At 48.9% G+C, this 15,415-nt stretch overlaps 1 protein-coding gene across 1 annotated transcript in view; it reads left to right on the plus strand.

The window, feature by feature from the left end:
* Positions 1 to 15,415, plus strand: part of PLEKHG4 (pleckstrin homology and RhoGEF domain containing G4) — a 96,892-nt gene that overhangs the window by 4,748 nt on the left and 76,729 nt on the right. The window contains exon 2 of the mRNA XM_026080992.1: positions 13,111 to 13,308. Within this exon, the coding sequence (XP_025936777.1) occupies positions 13,111 to 13,308 (198 nt within the window). The remainder of the gene's footprint in view (positions 1 to 13,110; positions 13,309 to 15,415) is intronic.

The following is a 15,415-nucleotide window of genomic DNA, read 5'->3' on the forward strand; positions in this document are numbered from 1 at the left end:
TTTTGGTTATGAAAACTTCTTTGGAAAGGTATCCCATCTGTCCTTGTAAAGGAGCATCTGCCTGAAATTCCAGTTCTTGCTCTAAGCATCCTGCTCCATGGTGTGAAGTTAGCAGTGCAGATTGCAGTGTAGGCAAGAGCCTTGTGAGTGTCTCACTGCTCATCGCTTCAGAAGAGACAGCCAGCTAGCATGTTTGTTCCTAAATACTGGAGCACAGCCTCCTGGCCCCCCCATAGCCTAAATTTGTAGCCTCTCCTCCAACATAACCCTGTCTGAGACTGTGCAGCTGCACCAAACTGAACTATGCTGTAGAATGTGGGTGCAGCCTAAAACTGAGCATCAATGCTGGTTATGAGTCTGTCAGGCTAGCTGGAAGTCACAAGCAGAGGAACTACAGGCCCACTTCATACTGAAGTACAGGAAAAACCTCTGTTGTAACACAGCATGCAGGAAGTCAAGGCAGCAGTCAAGTTTCTGGAGAAGCCATGGACTCAACCCATCTGTGGGCACTCAGTAGATGAGAGAGCTTTGTTCCTAATCCTGGTTGCCTACACATGAGGGAACCCACTGCTCGTGTCCTGAAAAGCTCAATGTATCCAAGAGCTGGAAAAGTGAGTAGTTGTACCAGGATCTGAGGCATCGCTAAGCAGAGAGTGGTAAAAAGCAAGGACAGCCTACTGTGCTGTGCTTGGAAGCAAGGACACTGTGCTGTGTTTTCGACAACATTCATGCTGTCTGGCTTGCAATCCAGATAAGTGAATGGAGGCGCCCCGGAGGGTTTGGGGCTGAGTCCTGGCATGACAGTACCTCTCTGCTTCACAGTGTGCTTCATCCCTGTTGGCTGGCCCAGTCTTTCAATAAAGAGGACAAGAAATGGAGCCTCTCTTGTGGTAAGTGCTCTTGGCTGGTTTCATGGGCTTTCACCTTGTCCAGCAGAGAGCTCTGGAACTGCGATTTTTGCATCACTGGACACCAAGCTGAATCTCCCAAGATCAAGGGAGCACAAAATGAATCTGAAAGTCTTTCTGTCTACACAAATTTACCATCCTGCTATCAGTCTGGGGTGTCTGGGATGCCCAGGGTGAACCCCTTGCTCTAGCTGGTGCAATCAGCTGTTGATCTAAGTGGAATCAAACGGTTCAGCTGAAAAGAAATTGAGACTGACAGGAGTTGTGGAGCTCTGGGAAACTCTCAGGAGGCTGCTGTGTGTGTTCCTTCTGTATGTTGGTGCATGCAGTAGAAGGGAGCCCTCATGGTCACCCCATAGGATGTAATGCAGTGGCTGGATGTTTTTTTGCATGGCATGGGGAAGGAAAGCCAAAGGAGTTCTGGTGGACTGAGCTAGGTGTCTGCCTTGAGCTTTGCAACCTTGGATAGGTGTGGCAGAGTGTTTGCAGGAGATGGTTACGAGTTTTCCTGAGCAGGCTTCTCCTTTAGGAGGCTGCCTGTCAAATCTCAGCTACTTCTCAGAAAAACCTAGCACTGCTGAGCCTCAAACATGGTTAATAGATGTGGATTATTTGCTAGCCGTTGTCATCTTTCTGAATACATTTACCTTTTGAACAGGGTCCTTCTCATATGCTCAGGAGGCTGGTATGCAGACCCGTTAATGGATCAAGGGGAAAAAATGCCTGTGGATGTATTCCCCTTTGTGTTTGGGCTTATAACCACCCACGTTTTGGCATACATCCCTTCTGTGCACAAAGATGTCTTTTAGAAATCATTAGTTAAATCTCCACCCTCCTTTGATATGTATGGAAATAATGGGACACGTGAGACTTTTCTGTTTGAAAAAAAGCCATAAAGGGAGTAACTTTAAAAGGCCTGTGTTTACTTCTTTCTAACTTGGGAGTTTAGTGAAAGCAATCCACTAAATTTATGACTGATTTGCTTAGCTTTCCAAGGGGTGTACATCAGATGCTGTATCTGAATATAGGGAAAATGTTTTCATCCAACTGTAAGTCCCAGGCTCAGCTACTTGGGGGTTGTAGAGTTTGAGCTTATGACTGAACGCTTGTGTGTCTGTTCCCCAGCAAGCTCCAAGGATCCAGAGCCTGCAGGACAGGTCAGGAAGTAGCATCTGATCTGAATGGAGAAGTCCTGTGGAGCATGACACCAGCTGATGCTTAAGGCCCTTGAGCACCAAGACATCTGTGCTCAGACATGGGCCACAGCTATGGTCCAAGCTGGGCACAACTGAAGGAGCACCCAGTTGGGGTGACACCAACTGCAGCGTGTTAAAGCATGCCTGGGTCTCTGTTCCTAGGAGTGCTGCTCTGTGCTGGGCATAGATTGATGCTCCTTGCTGTGGCTCAAGGCTGAGCTGACAGAGCCATGGCCATCTCCAGGCTGCCTGCTTGGTCCTTCTGACTCATCCTTCTTTACAGCCTATCCCTCAGAAATGAGATGCACACTGGCATCTGACTGCTGCTGCTGGCTCGTATCTCATGTCAAAGATCTGCAGGGATGTGCTCCTTCAAGGAAGGGCCCTTCTGCACTCACTGTTTTCTCATGTGATCAGCTGGTCCCTCCTGAAATTGCTATTCTGGCTTCGGAGTTGTTTTCTTTCTCCCTTAATGTAGCAGGACTCATTTCGTGAGAGTGTTTAAGAGTAACAGAGTGTTTAAGACCAGAAGGAGCTATAGCTCATCTGTTACAGGATGCTGAGACCATGAAGTATCTTCTAGCTCCCACACTGAGTCTGGGAGCTCTTGTTTAACTAAAGCATGTTCTTTTCTCAAAGGCATCCGCTCTTGATTATGGAGGTTACAAGAGATGGAAAATCCACCGATCCTCTTGGGAGTTTGTCCCAGTGGCTCATGCATCATGCAGAGGGAGTGGTGTGATTTGAATGTGGTCTGGCTACAGGCTTAAGCAGAGAACGCATGTAACACTGGCACACAAATAACAGTCTAAATGCTGACCCTGTGAAGACAGAATTCCTAGTGTTCATCAGCTGTCCTGCTGGAGGATTATCATTTTTCTCTTTGAGCACAGGAGGCTGCCCATCTGTTGCAAGATGCTCCCAGATGGGTGTCTGAGCACAAGGTGTTGGTCTAATGCCTCTGGCTAAAAGGCATTAAAATGAGTTGACCCATTTGGCTGAGAATTTACCCAGGCTATTTTACAGATGACTGGTATAAACAAATCTTTCATTCTGCCTAGTTTGCCCTGTTATTCTGTAGGTATTAAACACAAGCATTAAGGGGTACAAGATGCCATTGCTCAGGCTTGTTTGCCAAACTGATGACAAAGCCTAAAGCTAGGAGTGGAGCAAGTGCTGTAACTAATACTAAGATGAAATTGAGCTCAAGCAATTTCTTCTATAAGGTAGCAGAGAGAAAGATTTTTAGTGCATCTGATACAAGCCCTGTTAAGAAAGTAGAAGTGCACTGGGAAATTCTTGGTTAGGTCAGTGATATATTGATTGGATTTAGCAACTCTTATCCTGTCCCAGTGTCCGAGTCTGCTGTAAGAACATGACACTTTGAATGTGGAGATCTATGGCTGGACCATGGCATACAGTGCTGTGGCTAGACCATTACTGCACAAGCCAGGGGAACCCTTAGAGCCTGGTAGTGGGAGTGAAAAGGGGGGTAGCGCTGCCCTGGGGTGATCTTGAGGTGGTGGGGAGGTGTATGCAGCCAACCCTGGGCAATGAAATCACAGCAACTGAGCCCTTACACTCTCCTAGCATGAGTTGCTGTTCCTGGGAAGAGGGTTTAAAAGTACCCAAGGCTTTGTATCACACTGATACAGCTTTGTTAATTAATTGCATGGTTAGATTTTGCCAATGATATTGAAAAAAAAATCTGTGCTTAAACACTTATTTCAGATTAAGTGACTTAATCCCTTGATTAAACTAAACCAAAATAAGCCGGTCCCCAGCTGTAGGATGGTGTTTTATATAAAGCTCTCTCATCCATTTGCAAGCCTTTGTTTCAGCTAGAACATGTTTCTGTAAGGACAGGGCTTTCAACTGTTCTTTCAGATGCTCTTTAAACTCCTATATCATCTCCCTGATCCATTGCTAATAGAAAACAACAGGCCTTTGGGAGCAGGGGCTTCTTCCCTGCTCTGAACAAGACTGCAAGGATCATGTCACTCACAGCAAGCCTCTCAGGAGGATGTCTGAGGTGTCTGAGACCAGGGCTGAGATGAAGTTCTGGCTGCTGGGTGGAATCAAAGGTGTTTTTTGGTGGAGCTGCAAGGGCCTAGCTGAGTGAGATCTAAGCGAGGAGCACTGGAATGGACCAGAGACCCTTTGTGCAGGGAGAAAGCAAGCTCCACATAGCAGGAGTGAGACTGTTCTCCATAGCAGAGAGGACCATTCCTTGGGTACATGAGGAAGGCCTCTGACCACATGGCACAGGTCTGAGAATGACTCTTGCTCTCAGCCATTCCCTTCCCAGACCTGATGTGCAGTACAGCCCCTGATTCCTGCCTTCTATGACTCCTCCAGAGCCTGAGCCATCTTGAAGCGTGGCTGCAGATGCTCAGCTCATTGAGGGCTCCATTATCAATGAGCTACATCCCCGCAAGAAAAGGCTTTTCTCCCTTTCCCAGTTCTGCTTCCCTCTGGCTAGAAGATGACTTTCTCTGTTTGTGCGTCTGTGTTTCATCCCCAGTTTGACCTCTCTTGTCTGTTCAGCAGCTTTTCTGATGTGTTGGGTATTGCATAGACAAATGAGAAAGGCACAGGCCCTGCTCTGGAGAACCTGGAGTATCAAAACCTAAAAGAAAGGGTAGATGAAGATAGAGCTCAAGTGAGGAGAGGTGCTAGTTTCTGGACTGCTTTGTCTGAATGCATGTGATGCTATTTCCTTTTGGGAGCAGTGTTTGGTCATATTGTTGGATCCTGGCTGGGGATCATAGCTCCCCAGTGCCAGGTGTGGAGATAGCAAGCTCTCTGCAGCTCAGACTATCTGAGGAGCCATATGTCTCTGACTCACCTTGGGGGTACATGCTAGGGAAGGGCTGTGGAAGGGCCCCAGTTCTCCAGGTGAATGGACTTCCCTCTCCAAAGGGCTGCAAGAGCATATGCCTTTGGGAAGGATGAACATTGTGGTTTGGGTACCTTAAGAGCAAGTTTGATTCTTGTGTTGCTCTATCAAAGCCACATAACATCCTTCTTGGCCATAGAGGTCTCAGGCTGGGGGGCACGCCCAGGCAGCTATCCATTGCTGGACATGTTTCCATGTGCTAATGGCTGTTTCTGGCCACTTGGAGCATGGTACGGAGCCATGGATGTCACTGCCTTTACCAGGTTACCTCTATCCTCTGCTTATCTGCCATGGAGCTATTGCCTGCCTTTTGCCTTGGCATGAGAACAGCATTGGTGAAGCCCCATGCCAGATGCTAGCTTCAAACCTTGAGGTTTGCAGGAAGTCACGCTTGGCTTTCAAAGCCATCTGAGATGTCCCCTTGAGTGAAAGCATTCCCTGGGCTGCAGAAATGGTCACCCAGCTTTGGGCCTGCTTTGCACACACTGAGCATGTCTAGACCTGTGGCACACAGAAGTGGGACCTCAGAGCTGAAAAGCAAATACATCATTTTTCCCTTTGTTTAATTAAATGAGAGATCACGAGTTAATCGCTTCCAAGCGCTTGTTTTCCTGCAGTGCCTGGAATGATAATCCCGCACACTGCCCAGTAGGAGCTGCTTTGGCTGCCGCAGCTGCGTCAGCCCAGAGAAAGGCTGGGGGAGCAGAGGGAGGCATCTGGAAATGATTCTCCGAGCTCCGTCTATGGAGCGCCAATTCTTGCAGTGCTGTAGGAGCTGGTTTATCCACAGGCTGCAGAGCCTTCCTGGCAGCAGGGAAGCGGAGCTGGGCGGTGGCTGTGCCCTGCACAAGCGCTCCTGTGATAGTATGCAGAATGCACCTCACTGAGGTGCAGCCCAAGAAAGCAGGCCTGTGTGGGGCTGCAGACACTTCCAAATGGAACCGAGTGCTGTGCTTTTCTCCCTGAAAAGCCTGAAACAATAGCCCAAAGAGCAGGTAGAGCCAGCCGTTCCTAGTTATCGCACAGGAAGGCAGTGTAATTATGGCAGTTTGAGAGCCTACCTCTGTAACTACAGTACTTAATAGTGTATTATTTTAACAAAAACATCCAGTGGCAGGCAGGGTGCTGAAGCCAGGCGCCCTCCTCCCGGCCTCCGCCTGAGCCTCAGAGTGAACAGCAGAGGGGGGAGCTGGCACTTGTTCTGGGAAGATTTTTCTCTCTTGAACTCATTGCTGCTGTGATTAGAGCGGCTCAGGAAATGGGGATGGGAGAGTTCTCCTCCCTGCAGAAATGAAGTGGGAAATCTCAAATTTTTGTCAGAAAAACAAACTTTGTTTTTAGCCAAAGACCCTTTTGAACAGAGAAACTTCTCATTTTTAAAGGAAAAACAGCCTGGCTTTAAGCTTTGTGTCAGAAAGTGGAAAGGGTTTGTGGAAAGCCCAGAGGTCTATTTTTACTGCAAAAGAGGTTTCTCTCGTCAGCTGAGAGCTGAGCAGCCGCAGCCAAGCGATGCAGCAGCTTTTGCTGGTGGAGGGACCTGCTAACCCAGTCCTGCTCAGTGCCTGTTTTGTGTGCCTTTCCCCCAGTCCCAAAGCTGGCTTGGGGCCATGGCTGGGCACTGCACTGGAGATGCTTGGAGCTGTGCCTCTTCCCAGTTTCTCTGTATTTTCTATTTCTCAGTTTTTGGAGGTGCAAGGGTTGGGGGGTTTTTTTGTTGTTTTTTTTCCTCCCGTTGCTGACTGTGTTGGTCTCTGTCCTCCATTTGTTCTGTCCTTCAGCACCTGGGCAGGAGGGGAAGAAAATCAGTGCGTGCAGGATGCAGCTAGGCTCTGAGAAGCTGGCAGAATGAGGGCAAAGTTGTGAGAGCTCCTGGCAAGGCCTCCTTGCTGTCTGAGCAGGAGCTGAGACAGAGGCTGTGACTCAGAGCCGGGTGTACCATGGGCCGTGCTCACTCCCAGCATTTCTGGGCTCTGCTCCACAGCCTCATTATGCTCCTCACTTTGCCAAGCAATGGTAAGCATCAGATTTGACTGGGGCATGTTGGGATATGTAGTTTCATACTTTGGCCATTCAGATGGGTGTCTAGATGAGATGTTTTTCAGAACAGAGTTGCAGATCCTTCTGCTAAATTTCTGCTGCAAGATGAAACCTCAGCATGTTATATGGGCCAGTCCAGCTGCTAGAAAGGAGCATAGTCTGCTCTAAGTCATGGGCTAGCCAGGCAACTAGATTCTGGCCTCGCCATGCTCACAGTAGATTTAAGGAGCCTTCACACAGCCTCTTGGTTGTCAGCAGCAGATCTGTGCCTCTTCTTCATGTTCTCCTTGAATAAGACTCAGCTTTTTGTAGACAAGTGTTCTTGAGCAAGACACTGACTACTTACTGAGGTACTTGGGTGAGTTGTAGGGAAAATGCTAGAAAATGCTGGAAAATGCTGCAAGGCTTTGTGGGCCAGGGTGGGTCCAACAGCATTGCAGCCCTTCCCTGAACTGCTTCAGCCAGTAGTGATCTGTGTTGTCCCATGTCACTGTGGCATTTGTGTTGCCATCCTGGCACCTGCTGCAAGAGTACAGGAATTCTGATCCTGTGTAAGGTACGTAACCCTGGGGATCTTTCTCTGCTCCCTGGGCAAGCTGACTCTTGTTCTCCAAGCATGCAGAAGGGTCTCCAATGTTCAGCTTTCGCTCATGAGCAGCAGGTCCCAAACAGGAAGAAGTTGATTGCTGAATCAGAAAGAAATGTAGCGTGGCATGAGCTCCTAGTGGTTGGAACTGCTACGTAGCCCTCTCCATGCCCACAATGGAAGGCAGAAAATTAGATCAGTGCACCTAGAAAAGGCCAAACAGCTCCTGGTTACATCAGATGCCTCTTGGCAAGTTCTTCTCCCTTGCTGCAGCTGTTGCTTGCAGTAGAAGGGATAGAAATGCCCCTTAGGCAGGGACGTAAGTGATCCCAGACTTCTCTTCCTGCTGCCTGCTTGTTAGTCCTGTCTTAGCGCTTCTGCTCAGGCACTTGAAGCCTCGTCTTTCCTCTAACTCCCCTGGCTCTGCTGTAGTTCATGGTAGGGAGAGGGGCTCTCAGGTCTGAGGAGCCCACCAGCTTTGAAGGAATAACTTTGGCAGAATAGACATTAGTGCTGTATTCAATTCACCACAACAGCTGTGGCTCCCATTATCAGTGGGAGGCATCCCACCGATTTCTGCTCCCATTCAGATCTGAGTCTTTTGTCAGTTGTAAAACCTTTCTCGACTTTCACTGCTCCCCTGCCCTCCTAGGTGGGACCATCCTGGGTTGTTCCCATTGTACTGCCCCACTCTGCCCACCAAACCCAGCCTGTCCCAGCATGAGGTTTTCCTCTTTCCTTGCTGTGCCTATCGCTGCACTCCATCCTTTGCACTGACAGCCAGCTCCCAGCTGGGGAGCAGTGAAAACTGGTGTGTCTGGACATGACCTTAACCTGGGCTTTATTTAGTGCCTTGATTTATAGAGGAGTTATTTTAAAAGCATGTCCCTCCTTTGGGAGATGTGGTGAATGTGTGGCAGTGGTGACAGTGTGCTGGAGTTTATAGGCCTCCTGTGTTATTTACAAAAAGCATTTGAGTCCCAAGACCATTTTTGCTTGGGGAGGGGTTCTCTGGGTTGGTTGGAAAGTGTTCCTGTTTATTTTTGTGCCTGGTGGCTGAAAAGGAGCGAGTGTCCAGGACCTTTCCCGTTAGGATGATGTGACAGTGCTCTTGGAGATAGGGAAGCCTGAGCTGTGCCGTACCTGGAGGGGGCTGCTTTCTGCAGGAGGCACCTGTGCCAGGCTCTGCTGGGTCTCTGGAGCCACTGTGGTAGGCTGACTGTGTGGGCAGGCGTGGGCTGGCGTGGGGGCAGAGTGAAAGTGTGCCAGGGGCAGAAGTGCTCTCTCCTCGTTTCCTTGCTGAGTTTTAGCTTGTTCTTCTCCTCTCAGAGCACTGTCTCATCATCCTGGGTCACAGGGGTTTCTCCTCATGCCTGCTGCAGATTGCATCCCCTTCTTGAAATAAGAGGGATATGGCTTGTAAATAGGATGGGTTCTAGACTTCAGATTTATCAGCCTCTGGGGTGCAGGAGGGCCTTCCTCTTCTCTCGCTGTTTAGATCTGGTTCGTATGAGTTCCCTGTGTGGTCCTGTGCCTCAAAACCATGGCTCCTTCACACGTGTGGCAGCAGGCACTGCCCACAGGCAGGATGTATGTGGCTGTCTGCCTGCACTCAAGCATTGAATGGCAGGACCACGCGGCTTCTTTCAGCCCCTTCTGAGGCAGTTTCCTCAGACCTCTCTGCGATCCGAGAAGTTAATTAACCCACATCAGCAGCCCCCTCCCCAGGGCAGTGAGTTGGCTTAGCAAGTCCTTGATCAGGGGCCCATCCGCTGTTGGGGGCTCCAAGCTCTGCTTTGTTTTACCCTCTGTGTTTCAAGGTGTCTTCTGATCTCCAGAGAATCTGCCAGATTTCACCCTCCACCTGGGTTAGCCCTATCCCTTGGAGACGCCTGGATGGGAGCACTTGAAAAGTGGTGTTGCTGCTGTATTCAGCCAGTGTCAGGAAGGGCCCCAGCAGGAATCTGGGGAACAGGGACAACTGTGGGCTCTATGGACAAGGTGCCAACTAAGGAGGATGTGTACCCAGAGGAAGCCCTTTGTACCCGTGCCAGCCACCTAATGTGTGAGAGCTCTTTGGCCCTTGGTAACAACATCTCGGAGACAGCTTGAGGACTAGGAAAACTGGGTGCATCCTTGTTTTGTAGCGGCCCAAGGATGCTGGTGGTCCCTCAGTGTCCAAGAGGACAGGTCTTGTACTCTCATTGCAAGGGAATGTGTCAGTTTGCTCCCATATTTGGGGCTTTTCATGTGGGATTAGAAGAGAGATTGGTGAAATGATCCCCTCCTTCCATTAATGCTAGGGGTTGAAAGCTTCTTCTCTCTGTCCCTTCAAAGTCCACACAGCTGTCCTGGCTTCATGGTGTATTCTAGTCAGAGAGAGGTAAGACTGTGTGAAGTAGTACACTTAGCACTGAACTCTACAATGGCTACAGGCTATGGTTCTTTTCTGTATTTCACTAAAGGCAGGATAATATATGACTTGATTTATTTTAACCATATGAAGGATTTTTGATTTGGTGCCAATATTAATAATTGTGCTGTGAAGACTTTGCTAAGGCAGCAGGAATGGTGTGAGAACCTTAGAGCAATGCACTGTGACTCTTGTGCAAATATTTTTACTTCTTTGTTTTGCTTGCAATAGTAAACTCAAGCAAATTCATTGGGAGGTGGAGGGAAATTAACATCTCAAAGAATTTTGCTCAAACAGGGCAGGAAGCAGAGGGGCAGAAGCCACAGCACAGAAACCGTCCAGCCAGTTTTGACTGAGATTTTGAATCTGTGGACTGTAGAGGGTCAGATGGAAATTGTTCTCATATGTTACTAGCTGTAACACTGCTGTGGCACTGCCCAAGCATTTGGCTGAGCTCTCTTTGGCATTTGGTGCTGACCAGGAGGGCACCTTCATGAAGACCAATTCTGTCTGACAAGGGCAAAGATGCTTGCTGGGACAGGTCTAAGGCTGGCGTCAACAGAGGTTACTGGAGCTGCACACGCCTTCAGCTGGCTGCATTTGGCCTCTGCTGGTCACTTCACAAGAGTGCACGGGAGTAAGGACATGTAACATTCTGGGTGTTATGTCAATATTTAGCAACATTAGTTGGATGTCCAGCTGTGAGAGGCTTTTTGCTGGGCTTGGCACCCATTTCCCTACCCTACAGGCCCCTCCATGCCTTTTTTTAACAGGTCCAGGATACTGTGTACAGGGAACATTTCTTATTTAAACTGACCTCTTGGGTCTGTGTAACTCATCCCGCAGTCCCTATTGGACTGCTTTCTCTTCTCATATACTTCCCTAGCTCTGCTGAGCTCTGCCCATGCACCCTGTGTGGGGATAGTCTTGACCAGGCTGTGCAGAGAGCCACATGCTGCCTTATAGAGTGGGCTGGCTGTCAGTTCTTGGCAGTTTTCTCTTGGAAGCTCCGCAATATTCAGTGTAAGGTTTTCTGTGAAGATCTGTTCCTGGAGTCAAGGAAGTGCCTGGGAACTTCAACTTCCATTTTAAATAACAGAATAAAAGTTGGGGCTTTATATTGCTCTCTTCTAGGTTGAGAGAAGCTTGTTTAAAACAATTTCATCCTCCTCCTATTTAGCATTAGGGTTAAATGCTCAGTCCTACCATTTAACACTTGTGAGTTGCACCTGGGGCTCCTGCTTTTTGAGTCCTTGGATTGACAATACAAAAAATAACTCCTTAACCTCTGTTTGTCTGGTTGCATTGACCTTGAGGGCTATTGCAGGAGGCAGATGGACTCTTAGAACAGTTGTGAAAAATTGAGAAAGTTACTTAATGCCATTTAGCCTTCCTGACATCAGGAGAAACAGTAGAAAAAGTAATGAAGCTGTGCCACAGGCAGTTTATGGTTTGCCTGTCACATGCATTTTCCAAGCTTGGTGCAGGCAGAGATTGTAGAGGCATTGCCTGGGCATCCTTATCCCTCCTGGGCAATCCTGCGTGCTGTCCTAAGGAAGGCTTTGGAATAGAGCAGTGTGTTTATACTGTGCTTAAAAAAAACCCCAACCCTCTAAATGATCAATTAAAGATCATTGAGCTGAGCAGCTGTGAGAGATGGGAAGGCTTGTGTGAGGAGCACCCTCTCTGCTGTGGCTGCAGGTCAGTGTAGGGTCGCTCTGAGACTTGCACTTTCTAAAGCCGGCAGAGGTGTCTGGAGCAATAAACATGTGCTCCCTTACAGTGGAAGAAGTGAAACAATCTGCCTCCTTTTGATCCCCTCCATCCTACCGTTCCCTTCTGGCGGGGAAAGCTGATGTGCCTTGTTTAGCTTTCTCTCCAAATCTTGCTGTGGGACTGAGGTATGCTTTCAGGCATGTCCATGCAGCTGTTTCTGTTCTTCAGGAGGCTGTAGGGCTTCTGGGCCAGAGGATCAAGTGCTTTCCTTGTCTCTGGTGAAGGGAGGTGGATTTAAATCAGATGAGGATCTGGCCAGACACCTGAGTAAACTTTAATTTGGTTTTGTAGCAAAATTCACTCCCACTAGCTTTAAGGTAACCGGAGGAGTCCCCTCTAAAATAAAAAGGCACAGAGGGATCCTGATCCTCTCTGCAGATGTGTACCATTTTTTTCTGTCTTTCTGTCTCTTTGTCTGTCTGTCTTCTCTCTTGATTTACACCCATGCAGTACATCAGAATTTGGCCTCTAACACTGGAATTGGTTCTAACACCCTGGGCAGGCTCTGGCTGGCATGTTCTCGAGAACGAAGGGGAAAGTAGTGAAACCATCACCTCTAATCCTTGAGCAGGAAATGGGAATCCTACAGATGGATGTGCATGCTTAGATGATAAAGGCAATCATGTTCACACATAGTCTGTGGATCCTGTTGTGAGGCATCTCTCACTGCAGAAACTTCCTGGCTCCTGGAGTGAGCCTATCATGAGAGGCAAACAACTAAACAGCTCTGAATAATAAGGAATTGCAATGGTGAGTGGCTCTCCCTGGTACCAAACATCTCTGGCAGTTTATCCTGTGTGGGGACTTTAATGATAGAGTGAAGCATGCTGAGAAACCTCAGCTGCTCAGAAGCTGCCTCTGCAAGTCCCCTTGGCCTGCTGAGGAACATAACGTACCTGAATGCTGGCTGGCATTTCCAGCCCTGGGTGTCTGAAACATGGGGCCTGCAGATTTGTCCACCCCATGACGCTCTCGCTTGCATGTACTCACGTGTTGCGGTAATGGTTTAGTAGGAGCCCCACCCAGCTCAGTCAGGAGAATGACTTGCTGCATAAGCAAAAGCTGGGGAATCTTGCTGCGGTGCGCAGCTCTCTGCAAGTACTTCACTCACGTTTCGAGAGAGCTTTTTTTACCTGAAATTGCCAGTGCCAAAAGAAACTAAAAAGGACAGCAGTTTGCTCCTTTGATCCTCTCTCCTCCTGCATTCGGATATGGCTGCGCTCCTGGGTCTAGGGCTCATCAGTGCGCTGGGGCATATCGTACCGTGGTACGGCTAATGCTTTCTTTCTTGGCAGGACTCAGAATCGCTGGACGGTTGCATTCAGAGTACGTTATCAGTGCTCTACCCTCCATTTGAGGCTACCGCAGCCACTGTTCTGTGCCAAGTTTTTGATGTGGTGGAGAAGACGTACCGTGGGGATGGACTGCGCTACCTCATAGACTTCCTGATTCCAGCAAAGCACATCCTGCAGTGCATTCAGCAGGATGCCTGTGTAAGTATGCCAGGCTCTAAAAGGCCTGGAGAGCTTTCTTTCTGCTCTAGTAATGTAAAAGGATTGGCAAAAAGTGCTTGTGTGATGGAAGCATAGGTGGGAGGGCAGACAGACAATGTTGAAACATTTGAGAAACTCTTAGCGAAATTTGCCTTGCAGAGATCAGATGTGGAGTGTTGCCCTCACTTTCCATAACCAGGAACACTAAACAGAAGGCTTTGAGGGGTTTGGAGGGGAGGCTTAGCGAAGCCTTTGCAACTCATTTGCTGGATATGCCTGACTCTTGTAGCTTCTAACCCCAGCCGTTCCCTGGCAGCATGGATTAAACTGTCAGGCTCCTGCCACTGGCAGAGGGACGTGCTGGATGAAATGCTGCCAGTCGGTGTTTTTCCCAGAACTCTCACTCCCTTTTGATGGCTGCTGGAACATTTGCAAGACTCAGTAGCCCCAAGGAGTCACGTTACATTTACTGCCACAGTGAGTCCAAGATTAATGTGCTTTACTGTTGTGAGTCTCAAATGTTAGAAACGATGAGTCAAATGCCTCCATCAAACTTGGCTCAAAGTTTGTAAGACTTGGAAAAAAAAAAAAAAAAAACCCTAAATCTGGGGTTGTTTCTAGCCTTTTTTTATTTGAATCTAGAGGATGTGTGTGGTCAGTTTTTCAAGAGATCTCCTCATGAGGGAGGGCAAGGAACTTCTGGGAGGAGGAAAAAAATAAATAGAAGCTGGAATAGTCAGATACTCGTTTGTCTCAAGGAGCTGGAATGCTAGGGGAAAAACACCTATCACATATGATGGATTTACATAAAAAACCCTGACCGCTGGTCACCCTGTGTTTTCGATTTTCCTGCACAGGCTCACAGGGTTTATGTATGAGGACTTTGGGGGAGCCGCAGCCTGTTACCTGCACACAGGGTATTTATGAAAAGTTTATTTTCTAAGCTTTTATTCTAGAACAAAATGAATTTTCTGAATCTCATAGGGTTACAGTTATGTTAAAGTATGTCTTCTGTGGCCTTTTTATTTAGTTCCATGTCAGCTATAGTTAAGATTCTATTTTTAATTCTACTTTTTTTCCTTCTTTTTTTTCTTTTTTAACCTCTGGGTATCTAAGAAAAAAACATATGCCTAATGAGTAGCATGGTGCTCTCTCAAATACTGGACATAAGAATAGGAATTACTCGATAGGTATATCTAGCTGCAATTTCTAATGCGACGATGCATAGCATGTTTTCCCCTTGAAAGAAGCAAAAGTCTTTTAGTTTGTATGAACCAGTAATTATTGCAAGCTGTTTCAAGCCATTCCCCAAACTGCCTATCTGGCAGAGGAAGGTAAGGTAGCAATTTCCACACTCCCCAAGACCTTTGCGGCTTCCTGAAGCTTTGATGTGCCTAGCAATGCCCTGGGCGTGTGACGTGGTAACTGGAAAGCAGTCTGGCATTTGAGAGGAGTCCGTTGCCCAGGCTGCAGCACTGGGCCCGTGGCTGGAGGTTGTGTCTTGGCACTGTCCTCTGCCCCACGTTTGCTCTGGGGGAGCTTGGTCAATGGTGTTGCTCTCCCAAGTTGGAGGCCGTGGTGATAGCTGTGGGGGCGGCCCATGAGGATGGGCACCAAGGAGGGGTTTTGCTGGGCAGTGAGAAGGGTCTGTTCTTCCCTGGGCACCCTCCTCTGTCAGCTTGGTGGGGGAAGGGGGAATGGTGGGGCTGGGGTCCGGCAAGGCCACAGGGCCATGGCCGCACGGAGGGCTGAGGCCTGCTGTGGAAGAGGCCACAGGTGTGGAACAGTGGGGAGGGGCTTGGGCTGTCCCAGCAGCCAATGAGCAGACAGCTCAGGCTGCAGCAGCCAATCAGAGTGTGGGGCTGCCTTGATGGGCATGATAGGCCTTGGCTGAGCCAGGAGCTGTGGAGCAGGAGGCTGAGGTGGCAGAGCTGGGGGCTGTGGTGGGAGAGGTGAGGGCGGGGGCTCTGCGGGGCCATGGGGCAGGCGTGCTGGGGGCTGTGGTGGGAGAGGTGAGGGCAGGGGCCCTGCGGGGCCATGGGGCAGGCGTGCTGGGGGCTGTGGTGGGAGAGGTGAGGGCAGGGGCCCTGCGGGGCCCTGGGGCAGG

This window comes from Apteryx rowi, unplaced genomic scaffold (assembly GCF_003343035.1).
Source record: "Apteryx rowi isolate R43461 unplaced genomic scaffold, aptRow1 scaffold_531, whole genome shotgun sequence".
Classification (NCBI taxonomy): domain Eukaryota; kingdom Metazoa; phylum Chordata; class Aves; order Apterygiformes; family Apterygidae; genus Apteryx; species Apteryx rowi.